This window comes from Phyllobates terribilis, unplaced genomic scaffold (assembly GCF_046119375.1).
Source record: "Phyllobates terribilis strain yellow unplaced genomic scaffold, ASM4611937v1 Scaffold_3__8_contigs__length_932513732, whole genome shotgun sequence".
Taxonomy (NCBI): domain Eukaryota; kingdom Metazoa; phylum Chordata; class Amphibia; order Anura; family Dendrobatidae; genus Phyllobates; species Phyllobates terribilis.
This window is the reverse complement of record NW_027362763.1, coordinates 224,165,411-224,186,151: the sequence shown is the minus strand read 5'-3', so window position 1 is coordinate 224,186,151 and position 20,741 is coordinate 224,165,411. Positions and strand designations below refer to the sequence as shown.

General features: G+C 43.2%; 1 protein-coding gene across 1 annotated transcript in view; it reads right to left on the bottom strand.

Annotated features, from left to right (window-relative positions):
• The window catches only part of HLTF (helicase like transcription factor), a 103,844-nt gene that overhangs the window by 36,396 nt on the left and 46,707 nt on the right, over window positions 1–20,741 (bottom strand). The window contains exons 10-13 of the mRNA XM_073674646.1: window positions 18,829–18,880; window positions 16,921–16,994; window positions 16,701–16,799; window positions 3,681–3,775 (exon numbers count right to left, since the gene is read on the bottom strand). Coding sequence (XP_073530747.1) covers window positions 3,681–3,775; window positions 16,701–16,799; window positions 16,921–16,994; window positions 18,829–18,880 — 320 coding nt within the window. The remainder of the gene's footprint in view (window positions 1–3,680; window positions 3,776–16,700; window positions 16,800–16,920; window positions 16,995–18,828; window positions 18,881–20,741) is intronic.

The following is a 20,741-nucleotide window of genomic DNA, read 5'->3' as shown; positions in this document are numbered from 1 at the left end:
GGTCAACACTGGATGTTCCAAGATCTACAGGCATTAAGGAGACACTGGATTAAACACATGCAAATCACTGCATGGGATCAGGAATACTTACAGAAATGAAATGTTTGTGAACACAGTTTGCTGTGCAATCCACAAATGCAAATTAAAGCTCTATCATGCAAAGAAGAAGCCATATATCAACATAATCCAGAAACTCTGCCGTCATCCCTCGCCAAAGCTCATTTAAAATGGACTGGGGCAAAATGGAAAATTGTTCTCTGGTCAGATGAAGCAAAATGTGAAATTGTTCATGCAAAGCGCAGAAGCCGTGCTCCGCAGAATAAACTGGAGAGGAACCATCCAGCTTATCAGGGTCGAGTTCAGAAGCCTGCACCTCTGATGGTATGCAGCTATAGCATGGGCAGCTTACACATCTTAGAAGGCAATTACCATTATATTGAGGTTTTGGCACAACATATGCTCCATCCAGATAACCTCTATTTCAGGGAAGACCTTGTATATTTCAGAAAAACAATGCTAAACCTCATACTGCAGCCATCACAACAGCATGGCATTACAGGAGAAAAGTTCTGGTGATAAACAAACCACCGGCAGTAGAGACCTTTCACCCGTAGAAAACATTTGGCACATTATGAAAGTAAAAAGCCGGCAAAGACGACCCTGGACTGTGGGGCAGCTAGAATCCTTCATCAGACAAGAATGGGACAATATTCCTCACCCAAAACTCCAGAAATTGGTCTCTTCTTTACAACAGTGTAAATATCTGGGAAGTGAGAAGAGGTGAAGCTACACAATGGTAGACAAGGCCCTGTCCCATCTTTTTTAAAGATGTGTTTCTGCCAATTTCTAAATGAGGTCATTTCTTTAAATGAAACTGAGAAATGTCTAATGTTCCCCTTATCTCTGTTCTATTGTGGAAAACATATGGCTATAAGAGATTGTCAAATCATTGCATTTTTGTTTCCTTTACATTTTACAGTGTCCCAATATTTTTGGAACTAAAACCTCAGGTACTAGAACCTCTGTTAAAGTTACACTTATCTCAACTAGGAGTGACAGCATTGGAACAATTTTGATTGCGCAAAATCTTTTTAACACCTTTGTGAAATGGCCAATTTCTGTTTTTGCATTTTAATTTTTTCCTCCCCTTCTTTCAAGGACCATAATGGTTTTACTGTTCTGGCCACATACGTGTGAGAGCTTTTTTGGGGGAACTAGTTGTGCTTTGGAGTGACACCATTCATATTACCACATAGCGTTTCGTAAATCAGGAAAAAATTCCAAGTGCGGTAAAATTGCAAAAAAAAAAAAAAAAAGCAATTCTGACAATGATTTTTGGGGAATTATTTTTACAATGTGCATTCTTAGGTAAAAAAAAATAAGCAGGCAATATGATTCTCCTCATCAGTCAGATTACGGCGATGCCAAAGTTGCGTAGGTTTTTTTTTTTTTTTTAACCCCTTCACACACCCTCCCCCCCCCGGGCCATTTTCCTTTTTTGCGCTTTCGCTTTTTGCTCCCCTTCCTCCCAGAGCCATAACTTTTTTATTTTTTTGTCAATATGGCTACGTGAGAGCTTATTTTTGCGGGACAAGTTGTACTTTTGAACGACACCATTGGTTTTACCATATCTCATATCTAGTACTGGAAAACAGGAAAAAAAAATCCAAGTGTGGTGAAACTGCAAAAAAAAAGTGCAATTCCACAGTTTTTTGTTTTTTTTATAACACGTTAACTATATGGTAAAACCGACCTGCCATTATTATTCCCCAGGTCATTTCAAGTTTGCAGATACCAAACATGTATAGGTTCTTTTTATTTAAGTGGTGAAAAAAAAAATCCATTTTCTGAGACCCGTAGTGTCTTCAATTTTCGGGATCTGGGTGTGGGCTTATTTTTTGCGCGCGGTGCTGACGCTTTTATTGATACCGATTTGGGGTACTTTGGGGTAGATATGATGTTTTGATCGCCTTTTCTTGCAATGCTGCGACGACCAAAAAACGTAATTCTGGCGTTTTGATTTTTAATTCGTTACGCAGTTTACCAATCTGATTAATTCTTTTTATATATTAATAGATCGGGCGATACTGAACGCGGCGATACCAAATATGGGTACATTTGATTTTTGTTGTTGTTTTGAATGGGGCGAAAGGGGAGTGATTTAAACATTGATATTCTTTTACTTTTTTAATATTTTTAAAAACATTTTTTTTTACTTTTCACTTGCTTCAATAGTCTCCATGGGAGACTAGAAGCTGCGATTGTCCGAGTGGCTGTGTGTAGGAGAAATGCTCAGTGGCTATGAGTGCTGACAGCTGGGCGGCGCTCATAGCCTCCCGGCAATGACAACCGCAAGGGTCTCCTGCAGATCCCGGGTTGTCATGCCGACCCATCTGCGACCCGCGGTCATGACACACGGGCGCCCATGGTTGGAACTTATGACGTCCTTCAGCCGCGGCCAAGTTAAATGTCGCTGTCACAGATTGACAGCAGCATTTAACATGTTAACAGCTGAGGTGGATGGCGATTCCACCTGCGGCTATTAGGGGCACATGACAGCTGTACAGATCAGCTGTCATATCCCAGGAAAGGTGTGGGCTCATTGCCGGAGCCAGCGCTACAGGGAGAGACACGACAGGTGCAGTACATGTAAGGCACATGTCGGAAAGGGGTTAATTATTTTAGCGGTCTCACCATTTTAAATTGTGACCATTGTGTCACCATTTTCCAAAATCCAGAACGTTTTCATTTTTGGTGGATAGAGCTGTGTGAGGGATACCACAGTATTACTGCATATAGTAAAAATCATGGTCTCCTTTGAAGTCCAGCCACAGGCTCTTCATCAGGCCCCCACCTGCAATACCAACTCATCCCGACACACAGCCGATAATGAGAGATTACAATGTTGCGCCCCTGTGCCAGCGCTCTGCTACTGCCAGTGTCAAAGACGGATTGCGGCATTTAACAGGGGGCAGATGTTAGAGGCCGGTCCTGGCTTTGTGCCACAGACATTATCTCCCAGGTATGGGGCAGGCTCACCCCTATGGATGTTGGTAAAGGATGAAGCAGAATCCCCTAAAGTGAAATATTTAGGCTCTGATCACAATAGCATCATACCTTCTGACAGATCCAGATAGTAACTCTTTCTATAATATTGTTTTAAGGAATTCCAATATTTTTGACAAAACATATTATATTAAAACAATAAATTCTAGCATGAACAGAGACTTATAATATATGCTGATTTCCACATCAGACATGAACCACACGTCTGGTACAAATCAAAAACTACTTTGCAAGGGTCCATTTGCACAGACCGCTTGACAGTGATATATGACCGCAGATTGGTAAACTTTTACCGATCTGCGGTCGTTTAATACCATTATACAGGCAGACCATAGTAAACGATGCGCATTGAATGATCTGTAATAGATCGCTCAGTGCAAGTAGGCTGCCATTGTTCTCAGCAGGTTGAGACCTGTTCACACAGGTCGATGCTCCGCTGTGCACTGCACAAAGGATCATTTCACCAGATGAACGAGTGTTTTGCTGACGCAGAAAGATGATCACAAAACGAGTGTTCTTATGAACCTTCATGCACAATAATCTTTCAGTGTAAATACACCCGAACAGACAAACAATTTTCATATACAGAGCAAAAAAAATTTAATTCTGCATACAATCCAGTTACTCATCACTGATAGGGGACAAATAATCAGGGTTGGTCTAGGAAGGTTTCCATCACACTGGGAAAGACTCCGCGATGTAGTTTTATCTGCAGGAAAAAAATAAAAAAAACAATAAAATATTGCAGATATTCAAAATATGTTATGGTAAAGGGAATATGCAGAGTTATATTTTATTGCCAAGATCGATGTATAATATACTTTTTTGCAACACAATGTGATTAGACGCTTTGGACCTTTTGTTTTAATGCCTGCTGAGCACCCCTTAAGTGGCATTAACATTGCAAGATAATAGTGAATGGGCGTTGTTATAAACGCTCTTTAAAGATTATTTTGCTGTGTAAATTTAAAAAAAATGCTCCTTCATTGGGTGAAAAGATCTTTTATGCAGCATAAAAGATCATCATTCTCAGCGGTGCATAAAAGATCGTCATTCTCAGCGGTGCATAAAAGATAGTCATTCTCAGCGGTGCATAAAAGATAGTCATTCTCAGCGGTGCATAAAAGATAGTCATTCTCAGCGGTGCATAAAAGATCATCATTCTCAGCGGTGCATCGTCCTGTGTAAACGGGACTCACTGCCGAGAACAATGGCAGCCTATGAGAACTGAGTGTCCTAGTATAGATGGCTCAGTGCGCAGCGTTCTCTTTGGTCTGTGTAGAAAGGCTATTAGCGGATACTGATCGGGGGTTGATAAACGGACCATTATACTCATCTTTTTTGGAATTCACTTAGTAAACCCATAGTCCAGTGTATATCTGGTTAAACATGGACAGTACCTACATTTAATGCAAAGTCTATGGCCAAGTGCAGGAGTAACTGAAGCATGTTTGGTAATCTCATGTGGTGTATGGCAGGGTGCTGTACTCCTCGCAGTATACAATGTTTCTCGCTGTGGCCAGTTTTCTGTCAGGAGAAGAGTCCTCTCTTCAGAAATTACACACCCACATGAAACTCCACAATATAATGTTTTTCCAGTAAATGCCTCCAGGTAGAGGGTGATGATGGTGGTAGTAGTCTGTGCACCCGAGCCCCAGTCATAAAGAAGCCTTAAGAACTTAAACAGAAGTCTCTTTACTGAAGATAATGTGGCAAACGGTAGTGAACTGAGGTACAGGATTACCCTCACGGTTTAGGACTGCTGTGTACCTACAGACAGGCAGATCTTGGTAACCTCTGGTTTCATTAAATCTGAATATTTCTTCCTCAGCACTGTGCTGTTCCTGCCCTGAGGTAATTGTTCCTCCTAGAGGTGTAATTGTAATCTTCCTAACGTGAAGACCATTAGTTCCCTTTATTGTGTCTGTCCCCTTTTTAAGCGCAGCAGTCAGGGAGCAGGTAAGTAACTCCTTCACCTACAAAATGGCTTCCTCTTCTCAAAATGTCTGACCACCAACTGCCACTTCAACCCTTAACTACCTTGCAGGATTTAGCTCCTCCCACTCCCATGTGACTGTTAGAGCTGCAGTCATTGGCTGACTGCCCAGAGGCGTTTGTTCCAGAAGCTTCTGCATATTAAACAGAGCTGGGTCACATGATCAAGCCTATGCGAGGGAGATTAACCCTTTTTGGGCAGCCTTTCAGCAGGTCTCACAATGTATTCACAATGCACAGCTCACGCAAAAAAATCACAGCATTTATATGAAACACACTATATATCCGGTATCCCATAGAAATGGCCACTTTGTGGGATACCACACATGCAGTGTGATACTGTCAGCATGACTTCTGGTAAGCCGGTCTACAGGGGTTGTAAGCTATTCTGTAATAGAAGACATGAAGAAAGAACAACGGAGCAAGGGAACGCTCAGAGAAGTGGGGTAGCACAAATGAGCAGTCTAAAAATCAAAAAGGAAACACAAAGGAGAGGAGCAGAAGAAATAATCTCATTTTCTAGAATTGAGGATGCATACATGTTTGTTTGAAACAACTACTTTTATTCTGGACTGAGGCTTCATATGGCAGCAATAACAGTCAGATCTATCACACGTGTCGGTCATGAGACGTTACAGGCAGCTCAGGTGGAAGGTTTGTCTACAGCAGGGGTCACAACCTGTAGCTCAGGAGCCACCTGTGGCTCGTGGTCCCATGAATTGTGGCTCGCGGCTGTCTGCCAGCTTGGTGAATTAGCTTCAAGTCTAGCAAACAGGTATGAAGAGCACATCTCAAAACGGTGAGTTCTGTGAGTAGCCCTGCACAGAAGAGCAGATCTGGCTGCCCATATACTGCTCTTACAGTAGTGGCCAAAAGTATTGGCACCCCTGCAATTCTGTCAGATAATACTCAGTTTCTTCCTGAAAATGATTGCAATCACAAATTCTTTGGTCTTATTATCTTCATTTAATTTGCTTGCAAGGAAAAAACACAAAAGAGAATGAAGCAAAAATCAAATCATTGATCATTTCACACAAAACTCCAAAAATGGGCCAGACAAAAGTATTGGCACCCTCAGCCTAATACTTGGTTGCACAACCTTTAGCCAAAATAACTGCGAACAACTGCTTCCGGTAACCATCAATGAGTTTCCATGCTCTGCTGGAATTGTAGACCATTCTTCTTTGGCAAACTGCTCCAGGTCCCTGATATTTGAAGGGTGCCTTCTAAAAACTGCCATTTTGAGATCTCTCCACGGGTGTTCTATGGGATTCAGGTCTGGACTCATTGCTGGCCACCTTAGAAGTCTCCAGTGCTTTCTCTCAAACCATTTTATAGTGCTTTTGGAAGTGTGTTTTGGGTCATTGTCCTGCAGGAAGACCCATGACCTCTGAGGGAGATCCAGCTTTCTCACACTGGGCCCTACATTATGCTGCAAAATTTGTTGGTAGTCTTCAGACTTCATAATGCTATGCACACGGTCAAGCAGTCCAGTGCCAGAGGCAGCAAAGCAAACCCAAAACATCAGGGAACCTCCGTCATGTTTGACTGTAGGGACTGTGTTCTTTTCTTTGAATGCCTCTTTTTTTTCCTGTACACTCTATGTTGATGCTTTTTCCCAAAAAGCTCTACTTTTGTCTCATCTGACCAGAGAACATTCTTCCAAAACGTTTTAAGGCTTTCTCAGGTAAGTTTTGGCAAACTCTAGCCTGCCTTTTTTAGGTCTCGGGGTAAGAAGTGGGGTCTTCCTGGGTATCCTACCATACAGTCCCTTTTCATTCAGACGCCGACGGATAGTACGGGTTGACACTGCTGTACCCTCGGACTGCAGGGCAGCTTGAACTTGTTTGGATGTTAGTCGAGGTTCTTTATCCACCATCTGCACAATCTTGCGTTGAAATCTCTCGTCAATTTCTCTTTTCCGTCCACATCTAGGGAGGTTAGCCACAGTGCCATGGGCTTTAAACTTCTTGATGACACTGCGCACGGAAGACACAGGAACATTCAGGTCTTTGGAGATGGACTTGTAGCCTTGAGATTGCTCATGCTTCCTCACAATTTGGTTTCTCAAGTCCTCAGACAGTTCTTTGGTCTTCTTTCTTTTCTCCATGCTCAATGTGGTACACACAAGGACACAGGTTGAGTCAACTTTAATCCATGTTAACTGGCTGCAAGTGTGATTTAGTTATTGCCAACACCTGTTAGGTGCCACAGGTAAGTTACAGGTGCTGTTAATTACACGAATTAGAGAAGCATCACATGATTTTTCAAACAGTGCCAATACTTTTGTCCACCCCCTTTTTTAGGTTTGGTGTGGAATTGTATCCAATTTGGCTTTAGGACAATTCTTTTTGTGTTTTTTCATTGAAGACAAATTAAATGAAGATAATAATACCAAAGAATCTGTGATTGCAATCATTTTCAGGAAGAAACTGAGTATTATCTGACAGAATTGCAGAGGTGCCAATACTTTTGGCCACCACTGTAGGTGTTGAGATAACTTATGTATGGTACGCTGGAGACAGGATGATACTACCTGTCAGAGGAGGTGCTTCAAGCTGGATGCAATATTGTGTTGGGAGTGCTTGATGGGAGAATACTGAATGGGGGTATTATGGGAACCCCTGGATCTGGGTACACTGCTTTGGGGTGATTTCTGTGGTTATCATTATACCCATAATGGGGGCTTTGGTTGCCACTACTGTGAAGGGGGTGGGAGCTGGATGTGGCTCTCAAGGTCAGAGAGGTTGGGAACCACTAGTCTAGAGCACAGATGTCAAACTCTAGCCCGCACTGCACTTATATTTGGACTGCGAGGAAATACCCAATGTCTAGTAGTGCTGGTCCACTCTAGTAGACAGAGCATGCAAATACTAAAAATCCATACCCCATGTCCCCCTACTCTATCACAATCTGCCACCACGCCCACACTAATGACTAAGAGCAACCGTCCCATCCCCCGTGCAGGCCTCCAACACCTCAAGTGACTCGCTCGATGACGCGGCACCCTGAGCACTGTCACCCCCAAAATGTGTCGCAACCCCAGTGCAACACACCAGGACTGCAGCGACAGCTGGAGCTATACTGGAGGCGCCTAAACACGCAGGCATCAAGAAGGGCAAAGCCAAAAAGGCTGCGATCAGGAAACAGGTGGAGGAGGACGCAGAAAGATCGCTAGGTCATCTTCATCAAAAAGCAGAGACCAAAAAAGCAGAACCCTTCCTCCCCTTAATTAACCCCATTTTGAAAACTACACCCCCATCAGGGGGTGATGTGCATCTTAAATTTAAATGTTACATTTTTTATTTTTCCATAAAAATGTTGCTTTAGTCAGAAATTTCTAGTTTTCACAAAGTTAACAAGAGAAATTGCACAATTGTGTTGTCCATTTTCTCCTGAGTCCGTCAGTCTACCACTTGAGGTTGGAAGCTACTGTTTGAGCACATGACAGACCGCAGAAAGAGTACCATTTGACTTTTTGAGCACAAACCTTGTTGTAATAGATTGCGGACACCATGTTGCATTAGGGGAGCCCCTGATGTGCCAAAACAGCAGAAACCCCACACCTCACAAGTTTCTGACCAATGATGGGTTGTTGGCGTACTCAAGAGAAAAAGGACCACATAATGTTACACAATTTCTCCTGATTACGCCGACCACAAATCAACAGCAATTCAAGATTTTTTTTTTTCTTTTATGCTGTTCATTGTGCAGCATAAGTGATAAGAACGCTTTATTCTTCGGGCCAGTACAATTACAGAGATAGATTTATATAAGTTTTGCTACTATTGTACATGAAGATCAATAGTACAACGGCAGCTGTAGGTCTCGGCTGGGGAGCGCAACTATACCTGCCATTATACAACTACCGGACATAAAGGCACTTTATTTAGGAAGGAGGATTTCAACCTTCATGGATCTCAGTCTTGACCATCATACAAACTTGTGCAAACTAGAATCTGCACTCAAACTAGGCCAGTTCTCATACAGTGATGCCAGAGTCACTGAAAAAAATACCGTATATTCCGGCGTATAAGACGACTTTTGAAGACTGAAAAATCTTCTGTCTAGTCTGGGGTCGTCTTATACGCCGGTAATGCTTTTGAACTTTCAGAAATTGACATGCGGGGATACTCTGGGGGTGTTAATAAGCTGCCGTGGCCGTATCCCTGCCATGTCGGAGTTAATATAAGGTGGAGGGAGTTAAAATACGGCGGCGGTAGGTCCAGACAGTCAGCGCTTCTGTGCTGAAACTGACACATCGCTGCGTATTCCCAGCTCCGGACACAGCGCAGGGCTTCTGTGCCGACAGCTTTCACTTGTCACAGAAGCGCTGCGCTGTGTCCGGAGCAGGGAAGTTCGTATCGCTTCTGTGACAATATATGAAAAGCCGGCAATTCAGCAGCGGCATAAGCCGGCACCCGACAATTTAGAATAGAAAGAATAGAGCATCACACATAGATTAGATAGATAGAAACATGTAAGTCACATATATATGAAGTACAGTGACAGTGTTGCTTACTGTACTTGTCATTTAGTGTAAAGGATTTATTAAAACAAATAATAGTGTTTTCATGCACCGTCTCTTTAAAAAAGCCGGCCGGCAATTCAGCAGCGGTACCCGACAATTTATAACAGACAGAATAGAGCATCACACATAGATTAGATAGATAGAAACATGTAAGTCACATATATATGAAGTACAGTGACAGTGCTGGTTACTGTACTTGTCATCTAGTGTTAAAATAAAGGATTTATTTAAAAAAAAATTGGCGTGGGGTTCCCCTTAATTTTAGTCTCTAGCGGAGGTTAAGCAGACGGCTGGGGCAGATGTTTGAAGCCTGGGAAGGGGGTAATACCCACGGAGCTTCCCAGGCTACTAATATCAGCCCCCAGCTGAATACCTAGCCTTTACTAGCTATTAAAATGGGGGATCCCAAAAAAATGACGTGGGGTCCCCCCTATTTTAATAGCTAGCAAAGGCTAGGCAGACAGCTGGAGGCTGATATTAATAGCCCAGGAAGGGTGCCATGAATATTGGCCCCCTCCCAGGCTAGAAACACCAGCCGTCAGCCGCCCCAGAAATGGCGCATCCATAGGATGCGCCAATTCTGGCACTTAGCCTCGCTCTTCCCACTGCCCTGTAGCGGTGGCAGTGGGGTAATAGGGTTGGGGTTGATGTCAGCTTATAATGCCAGCTGACATCAAGCCCAGGTTAGTAATGGAGAGGCGTCTATAAGACACCCCCATTACTAACCCCATAGTAAAAGTTAAAAAAAACACAAACACCCAGAATAAAGTCCTTTAATTGAAATAAACACACAATCCTTTATTGTTCTAAATTAAACCATACTTACCATCACGCCCATTCCAGCTGAAGCCAACGATCTCCTGCAATAAAAGTAAAATAATAAAGCAACCTCATCCTTACCTTTCCATGGTTCCCAGGACAGCTTCAGCTCTGCTACATCGAGATGACAGGCTGGACCGCAGCAGAACGCTGCCATCCAGCCTGTCATCCCACAGACACTGAGAAGCGCAGGCATGCTTGCGCTCCTCAGTGTCTCGCTGTGACGGCATCCAGATGAGCCGACAATGAACTCAGCTCACCTCCTGGACGTCCATCACTGACAGCGTGGGAAACTTCTACTGCGCATGCGGGGAGCAGGAGAATTTTCCCACGCTGTCAGTGACGTGCATGAGGTGAGCCGAGTTCATTGGACATGATCTCGGCTCATCTGGATGCCGTCACAGTCAGACACTGAGGAGCACAAGCATGCCTGCGCTTCTCAGTGTCTGCCGCATGGCAAGCTGAACGGCAGCGTTCTGCTGCGGTGCAGCCTGTCATGTGAATGTAGCAGAGCTGGACCGGTCCTGGGAACCATGGAGAGGTAAGGATGAGGTTGCTTTATTATTTTACTTTTATTGCAGGAGATCGTTGGCTTCAGCTGGAATGGGCGTGATGGTAAGTATGGTTTAATTTAGAACAATAAAGAATTGTGTCTTTATTTCAATTAAAGGACTTTATTCTGGGTGTTTGTGTTTTTTTTAATTACTTTACTAGAAATTCATGGTGGTCATGTCTAATATTGGCGTGACCCCATGAATTTCGGGCTTAGGGCCAGCTGATAATGCCAAGCTGGCCCTAACCCCTTTATTACCCAGTGAGCCACCGCACCAGGGCCCTGGATGAGTTGGGTACAGCGCCAGAAGATGGCGCTTCTATGAACGCGCCATTTTCCGGGGTGGCTGCGGACTGCAATTTGCAGCGGGGGGGGGGGGCCAGAAAGCTTGGGCCTCCCTGCGCTGCAGATTCCAGCCCCCAGCTGCCTAGTTGTACCTGGCTGGACACAAAAATAGGGCGAAGCCCCACGTCTTTTTTTTTTTAATTATTTCATGAAATAATTTTAAAAAAAAGGGCTTCCCTATATTGTTGTGTCCGGCCAGGTACAAATAGGCAGCTGGTGGTTGGGGGCAGCCCGTTCCTGCCTGCTGTACCTGGCTGGACACAAAAATATGGCGAAGCCCCACGTCAACATTTTTGGGAAAAATTAATTACAAAATTAATAATAATTTAGGGACTGCATCTTTATTAACCCCTCAATTGTCATTTAGTGTTAAAATAAAGGATTTTTTAAAAAGAAAATTGGCGTGGGATCCACCATCATTATAGTCTCTAGCGGAGGTTAAGCAGATGGCTGGGGCAGATGTTTGAAGTCTGGGAAGGGGGTAATACCCACGGAGCTTCCCAGGCTACTAATATCAGCCCCCAGCTGAATACCTAGCCTTTACTAGCTATTAGAATGGGGGACCCCCCCAAAAAATGACGTGGGGTCCCCCCTATTTTAATAAGTTTATGAGTGACAGTTTTCCTGCTATATACCTGCATGTCATAAGAATTTAAATTAAAAAAGGACCATGTTAAATTCAAATCTGTTTTTTTTTTAATTTTTACCGGTGTTTGGTATGCGTTGGAAAAGGGGTAGTCTTATACGGTGAATATATCCTAAACTCTATATTTTAACAGGAAAGTAGGGGGGTCGTCTTATACACCAGGTCGTCTTATACGCCGGAATATACGGTAATCACAAATTCTAGCCCGGATATCACTGAATAAGGGATATAAAGGCATAAAACTTAACTTTCATTAAAACATTTTTTAAACAACCATAACATTACTATCTAAAGTGCAATAAAGTAATTCAAATCCTGAATAAAACTACATGAAATGACTAGATTACACACAACATAAATACAGATACCACAATTAGAACAATCTAGCGTTTCATCACCACCACCATCAGGGGACTCGTATATTCAGACCCAATCTTAATTTGAATAGACACACAATATTCCATTAAAACTTTAGTGCACGTTACTCTAGGTAGCAATGTAATGGTTTTTAAAAAATGTTTTAACAAAAGTTAAAAAGCGTAACCATCGTTTTAATTTTTATTTCATAAATCAGTAGTACACATGAAAATAAGCATTTTTGCAATATATCTTATCAGATAAATCTGCACCTTTCTCGGTCAAAATTGATCAGTCATTATAAAAATTCTGAATTCTGATGTAAAATATGTGTTCATTGAAGACTTTCCCATTACTGAGATAGGAGATGGCAGCTGCTACTGATATACCATATTTTTGGACTATAAAGGCGCACCTAGGTCATGACACCCCTCATCCTGGTATGTATGGTAACCCTCATCCTGGTATGCATTGCACCCCCACATCCTGGTATGCATGGCACCCCCACATCCTGATATGTATGGCACCCCCACTTCTTGATATGTATGGCAACTCCATCCCCCTCATACAAAAAAATAATCCTACTCACTTTTCTTCCCTTTGCTCCAGCATCGCGTCCTGCTCTGCTGCCAGCACTGATCTCACTGTGTGAGCCACGCTCACACAGTGAGATCAGCTGCTGGTATAGTCACTGCTCCCCACGCCGGGACTATTGGCGTGGGGAGCAGTGACTTCATTCTCCTTAATAGCGGGCACACACTGTAGCCACGCCGCGGTTCCTGCAGCTGCCGGGCGATCGTGTGGGCCCGCTATTAAAGCGCATGAATATTCACCCCCTCTCCACTCCCATGGGCGTGGAGAGGGGGTGAATATTCATGCTCTTTAGTAGCAGGCACAAATGACCACCGAGCGCTGCAGGAGCCGCAGCTACTGCAGACACTGTATGCTGCGATTAAGGAGAATGAATATTCAGTGCTCACCACGCCCATGGGAGTGGGGAGCAGTGAATATTCATTTTCTTTAGCAGCGGCGACAGGGTAGGCTGCAGCAGCCGCTCCAGCCTCCTGTGACCCGCTCCTCCTCCGCTGCCACTCCCCCCACACCCCACAGCAACAAGACATTAAATTAGAAGGTTCAGACTATAAGACACACCCCTCACTTTCCTCCAAAATTTTGGAGGAAAAAAGTGTGTCTAATAGTCCGAAAAATACGGTAATTCCATATCGATAGAGGGGAGGAGCTCTGCCTCTAGCTCCTTCCCCTACTATCTACATACAATCTTATTAGCAGCAGCGGCCATCTCCTATCTCAGTAATGCGAAAGTCTTCACTGAACACAGATTTTACCTCAGAAATGAGAATTTTTATAATGACTGATCAATTTTGGCAGAGAAAGAAGCAGATTTCTCTGATAAGATATGTGAAGACTATTCAAGATAATCTCATGACAATCAGTGTGCAGTTTGGCGGGTTTTATAGTGAACTCCAATGCAGTGTAATTTGACACCTTTTGCAGCAAGAAGAAGGGAGGGGGCTGAGGGACAGTGAGTGACAATTATCTTTCAGCAATTGTGAGTGGCATAGGACTGCCCCTCCCCCCGGCAATGTGCTTCTTTTGTGTAAGGTACGATAATTCAACACCGAGTTATGGTAATACGATATATCCCAGTGACAAACCAACTAGATCTTTGGAAACGCCCGAAACGGGAGAATGTCAGCCAGGCTTTCAACACAGTTTAGCGTGTAGGGAAAAGGAGATACCCAGCACAGCCTTGCGGGGACCCTCAGGGCCCCGGTATTTGGTATCCATGCGTAGCAGGGGCCCGGTTGGGTCTGATGACACCAGAATCGGCTCCCTAGGACCGTCCAGGAAGGAGGTATGGCCCACTTTTTTGGGGGCGTTTTAGCTGAGAGACAAGGGGAGGAGATTTGCGCACAGCCAGGAGTGGGAGTGATCCAGAGAGTTTAACAGTCCCTGCTGCCAGAGCCCAGTGGCTTTTTTCCTTGGGAGGTCGTGACTTCCCCCCACAATGTGACAAGTCTGGCAACAACAAAGAGAGGACCAGCAAGCTTCCCATGTGGCAGCCCTTCCACCGAAAGCCAGGTCGTTCATCTGATCGGTAACGGACTCTTAAGTTCTACTTATACTTGTTGTACCACTACTATTGTACTTGCAACCCTGACCATTGTGTATGTATAACCCTTATGTATATAGTGGTTTGTCTAGTGTGCCCTTAAGGCGATTAAATATATAATTTAACCTTGGGCTGTTCTTTTATCTCGATCCACGAATGTCGTCCATTGTTCAGTCCAACAAACACGCTACCAGGCGGGTTTCTAGTCCGATATAAGTCCGTTACATCTAATAGAAACTGGTGGCAGCTCTCCCAGGCCGACCAGGTTCTGCTTCACTGGAGCTATTGAAGGAGCCTCTCAGCCTGTCAGGGTTGTGGGCGAGTGTGGTGCCACGTCAGTGACTGAGTGGGTCTCCTCTTCTCACTCCCTTGTGCCTTCCTGTACCCGTGTGGACAGGGGGTGTCCGTGTAGAACTGTACCAATCTGACCTTACGCGTCCTCAAGGGGGTGCGGAACGTCACGTAGGTGCAGAGGGCAGGTTTGTACATTGTGCTCCGTCTGATGTAATTGTGACGTGATGCATCCACACCCGCCTGACAAGTGGTGGCGACAGTGGGATTCTGCAGGGTTTTTCTGGTGCCATTTTATCACAACATATATTATACAATTGCTTATTTTCATGTGTAGTATTGATTTATGAAATATTAATTAAAACAACGGTTACTCTAAGTTTTATGGCTTTATCCCTTATTCAGGGAGTCCCTCCTACAGTGATACCTACTGATATTGGAAAGCAATCTGTATTATTAATTTGGAGGTGATCCCATTTAGTGTATACAATTGTTCTTAACCATTTGCACACTGACACATGTGCAAATATATATTATATCTGTTCTTTGTTTTGTAGGGATTTTTTATGTTTTTACAATTTTTGTGACTTTCTACGAGACGTGAACTTTCATTTATCTGATTACTTTTTAATACCCTGCACTACTTTTGCATTGTAGAGGATTAGACCTGTCAGTGTCACAATGACACTGTACCTGGTAAACCCAGAGGTCATTGTGCGACCTCCAAGTGTCATAACAACCGTTGGCACCCCGCAAAATGCAGCATTCACTATTTTTCATGTGTCTAGCCTCTTTGTTATCATATGAAGTTGCTTGCTAAAGCAGACTGGGTGTTCCAGTCCAAATGCATTGAAGCATATTCCTGATATTAGCTAGTTCCTATTTATGTCATTAACTCTGTATTTCATGTATGCTACATATTGAGGTGATTATTATTGATGATTATTATTTATTATTCTCATGTACCTAGCCTCTTGGTTACCATGTGCATTGCAGTTTTTTGAGCTACATGTAGATGATGTCTGATACCATGATAATATACATGAAGCTGCTTGCTAAAATTGACTGGTTGATCTAGTCCAAATTTGGGAATTTGGGATTGTTTAGCTTGCAAAAAAGAAGACTGAGAGGAGACTTAATAGCGGTCTACAAATATGTCAAGGGCTGTCACATTGTAGAAGGATCATCTTTATTCTCATTTGCACAAGGAAAGACTAGAAGCAATGGGATGAAACTAAATGGGAGGAGACACAGATTAGATATTAGAAAAAACTTTTTGACAGTTAGGGTGATTAATGAGTGGAACAGGCTGCCACGAGAGGTGGTGAGTTCCCCTTCAATGGACGTCTTCAAACAGAGGCTGGACAGACATCTGTCTGAGATGATCTAGTGAATCCTGCTTTGAGCAGGGGGTTGGACCAGATGACCCAGGAGGTCCCTTCCAACTCTACCATTCTATGATTCTATGAAATGCACTGATGCACCTTCTTGACACTAGTAATTCTCTATCTAAATTATTAATTCTGTAATTATATGGTCACAGAGCACCTAGGATACTTCTTTCATATGATAGCTGCATTATACCAGAGCAGTGATAGGCTGTTCCCTGATTTATTGATTGAACTATACAGCATGAATATAGTAATTCTGATACACCAGTCACGCTTCATATGTAGTAATAGGTTCCTCAAGTCTTCAATCTGTTGGTATTTTTTTCTTTTTAATTTGTTTTAATTGTTCCTAATAAAATTATATTTTATTCCTTATTCTTGTAGTTACTTCTAAATTATGCAAGGTGGATAACCGGTCACCTGGTAAGCCGATGTGAATACATCAGGACATAGCAGTACGTCCAATTGCAGGAACTCCCTGCAAAATAGGACTTCTCAATACATCCAATATCATGAAGGGGTTAAGATGTTAATAACTTTACACACTATGCATTGTCTCTTAAAATACTAACCTGTGACTTTTTTCTTAGATTTTTTATTCACCCCGGTAGATGCACCAGACAGAGCCATAGCGAAAAGATCATCATCAACTAGACTGCAGGCCGGAGACGCTAAATATAATACAAAATATAAATGGAAACTTAATTCAATATCATTACAACAAACAAAAAAAACATAAGTGATTAAGCCATTTTTAGCATATTCATCATGTTGGCTCTATGTCACACTCACATTTAGTTTTTCGTGGAAGCCACTCTTCTTCAGAATCATTCAAATCGCACTTGGCTTTTCTGGGATTCTGCCTTCTAAAACATAAAACTTCAATATAAATCTGCCACAAATGAAGGATCACAAAAACAGTTAGTAATGCCTTAACCCCTTAGTGACGGAGCTAATTTTGACATTAATGACCAGGCCAAACTTTTTAATTCTGACCAGTGTCACCTCATGTGGTAATAACTTTGGAACGCGTAAACGTTTCCCAGTGATTTTGAGAAAGTTTTTTCGTGACATATTGCACTTTATGTTAGTGGTAAATTTAGGAAGATATTTTCACAAATAAGCAGAAAGCATATCAGAATTTTGGTGAAAACTCTGAAAAATTCTCAATTTTTAAACTTTCAATTTTGATATCCTTAATCCAGTTAGTCATGCTGTGCAAAATAATTAATAAATAACATTTCCCACATATCTCCATCAGTTTTCATTTTATTTTGTTAGGATGTTACAGGGGTTAAACCTTTATCAGCAATTTAATTTTTTTTAAGAAATGTACAAAACCTGTTTCTTTAGGGACCTTTTCAGCTTTATATGAGTCTATATATTGGAAACTACCCACAGGTGATACCATTTTAAAAACTGCACCCCTCAAATACTTCAAAACTGGTGTCAGGAAACTTTTTTTTTTTTAACCCTTCAGGTGCTACACAGAAATTAATGCAAAGTGTAATGAAAAACAAACAAACAAAATTTAAATTTTACCTCTAAAATTTTGCTTTAGTCCCATTTTTTTTCACTTTTACAAGGAATAGTATGACAAAATCAAAGTTAAAATTTGTTACCCAGTTTCTTCTGAGCGCACAGATACCCCACATGAGGTCAGAAACTTCTGTTCAGACAAACGTCAGGGCTCAGAAGGGAAAGAGCACCATTTGAATTTTGGAACACAAATTTGACTGAAATAGATATCAGATGCCATGTCGTGTTTGGGGAGCCCCTGATGTGCTTAAAACAAAAGAACCCCCCCCCAAAAGTGACACCATTTTGGAAACTAAACCCCACAAGAATTTTATACAGGAGCATTGTGTGTATTTTGAACCCACAGATACTACACAGAATTTGATAACTTTAGGTCATCATATTGAAAATTTTAATTTTTTTTCATGAAAATGTTGCTTTAGCCCTTCATTTCTCCCTTTTACAAGAGGTAACATGAAAAAGAGGACCCCACAGTTTGTTACCCACTTTCTTCTGAGTGCGACAATACTCCAACATGTAGTCAAAGGGTCATTCCATGTCAAGTGAACCAATGAATACTACCACTATATTTTTAATTCTTTTGAGAATTTGTTCTTTGGTAATACTGTGTTAGAGGATGCAAAATGTAAAGAAAATAAAATTCTGTGACTCCCCGGCACCTGCGCACAAGATCACTGCTGAAAACAACATAGCCGGGAGCAGAAAGTGCGCCGTGCGTTAAAGGGAAGGTGCACATGCGCGGGATTAGGAAGACGAGACTGCACGTCACAGGGCCCTGGGAGGAACATTGCAAGTCACAAAGTAGGCGGGAATTTCTTCCCGTCCCCCAACTCGTCAGAAAACGGATTGAATAAAAAGGCATTTCAAAGCAACCAGACCTCTAATATGAGGCAGACAGGTAAGTATAGATTCACATTTCTATCACCTGTTATCGCCCATATTAGAGGTCAGATAAGTGCCAGGGGGTGGCCGATTCCCTTTAAACAATTTTTGAGATTAAATGAGCAGTACAGGGGATTAAAAATACTGATAAGTAGAGAAAGAAGAATATTTCTGTGTTAAGATAATGCTAATAAACTATTGTAGCATATCTTATCTTCACGTACACTATCAATTGATGGAAAAAATAGTTAATATATAGAATACTTATTTAATACATACCTTTTAAGGCTTGCCTTTGTAGCTTTTTGTCTGCAACCACTCTTAGATGATTCTTTAGTTAAAAAAAAGAAGCAAAAATTTATAAGGGGTTGTTTGATGCCTATAATGCAGTTTATAAACGTTATCTGCGACTATTTAATCTTAAATACTGTAGTTCTATTAACAGACAGGTAGTTTCCAACTACCTAACTGTTCTACTGGGCTCATGGACCACTTCAGCCGGCTAATTCTGCTACTTAAATTCAACACAGCAAAAAAAAAAAAGAAAAAAAAAAAGTTCTTGTGCTGAAATAATCTTATAAATGTGCACCAGTTGTGTACTGTGTAATGGTTGACACATACCACAGCTCCAGGACAGAGAGGGTGGTGGGAGCATAAATCACTTATAACAAGAAATTATACAGACAAAAAAGCAGGGGCTCACAGCTGCTGCTTTCTAAGATAACACATTTCCCCATCTGCTTTATCACAGGAATGAGTGTTTCTGTCACGTCTCCAGCCCTCTGAGCTCAACATAAATCAAGTCTGTGACATAGGAGCTCAGGGTCCACTGGAGCCACCAATGCAAGATGGAAACGGTAGTCTTCTATGCACAAAGCCTGCTGCTGAAGCCAAGTCCACACTTGCTGCATGGTGAAGAAAGAAATAATTTGACAAAAAAGAAGTTATGCAGGTTTCAGATGTAGAGCTACAGAAGCTCCCCCAGTAAATCTTTTTTTCCCTAATCCTCTCTAAATATGTATATAATGCATTGTAAGTGTATTAATGTTGCGTCGGCATCTCTGCCTCTTGCCGGGCAGAGACGCTGATCACCTCACCGCCGCGGTCCCGGTCCAGCGTCGTCCGGCTCCCCTGCTGCATCTGCCCGGGGTGTGCAGTTCCCCGGGCACTGTACTTAGGCCGCGTGCGCTCCCTCCCTCTTAAAGGGGCTGCGTGCGCCGTCCTAAAGAGTCCCCGGCCAATGGCCGGAGGACTGCCCTCATATAAGTTAACTCCTCCAAAATGGAGGTGCCTGTGCAAGATTGTTGTTTGTGTGCTAACACTCTCTTCAGTTATCAGGTTGCAGTGCCAGCCAGCCTGTCTATCAGCCGCGCTCGCCTGCCTGTCAATCGGCCGTGCCCGCCTGCTTGTCTACCCGCATCACCTGCCTGTCTACCAGCCGTGTTCATCTGCTGTGCCTGTCGGCCTCGGCCATCAGTCCCGCCTGCTCTCTCACAAGGTCGGTCCCAGAGTGGCACCTGGTTCACCTTCCCGGTCACTCCTTGGTTCACGGAGTCGATGAAGCCGCCGTGTGGCCAGGGTCGGTCAGGGTAGGCACTTAGTTATGACCCTCTGGTTCCTCCTTGTATCACAGCACAGAGGTTCCACCACCCGGATCAGTAACAGTTTGCACAGGCCATGGAATCCAGTGGCTCCCAGGCTCCTTCACTCTCAGACCTGTACCATGAGGTCTCTCGCCAGTCAACTCCTGCCTGGACGTGCTGTCCACCCAGACTGTGTCCACCTCTAACCAAGCGGTACCCGGTCCGGCGGCACCTCAATGCAGTGGAGCTGTGGCATCCGGCTTAGGACCCCGGATTTCTGAGTCTCCATGTTTTGGTGGTGACACTGCCTTATGTCGGGGCTTCATAAATCAGTAAACGCTGCACTTTAAGCTCCTGGCACACCAGTTCACCTCCGACCGGGCCAAGGTGGCATTCATCATGTCTCACCTCACCGGAGAGGCGTTGGCGTGGCTTAACCCTCTGTGGGAGAGAGGGGATCCTCTGGTGTCTGATCTCCAGGCCTTCCTCGCGGTTTTCCGGAAGGTGTTCGATGAGCCTGGACGAAAATCTTCGACTGCCTCCTCTCTTCTCCAACTCCGCCAAGGGAGTCTCTCTGTGGGACAGTATACCGTGCGTTTCCGCACCCTC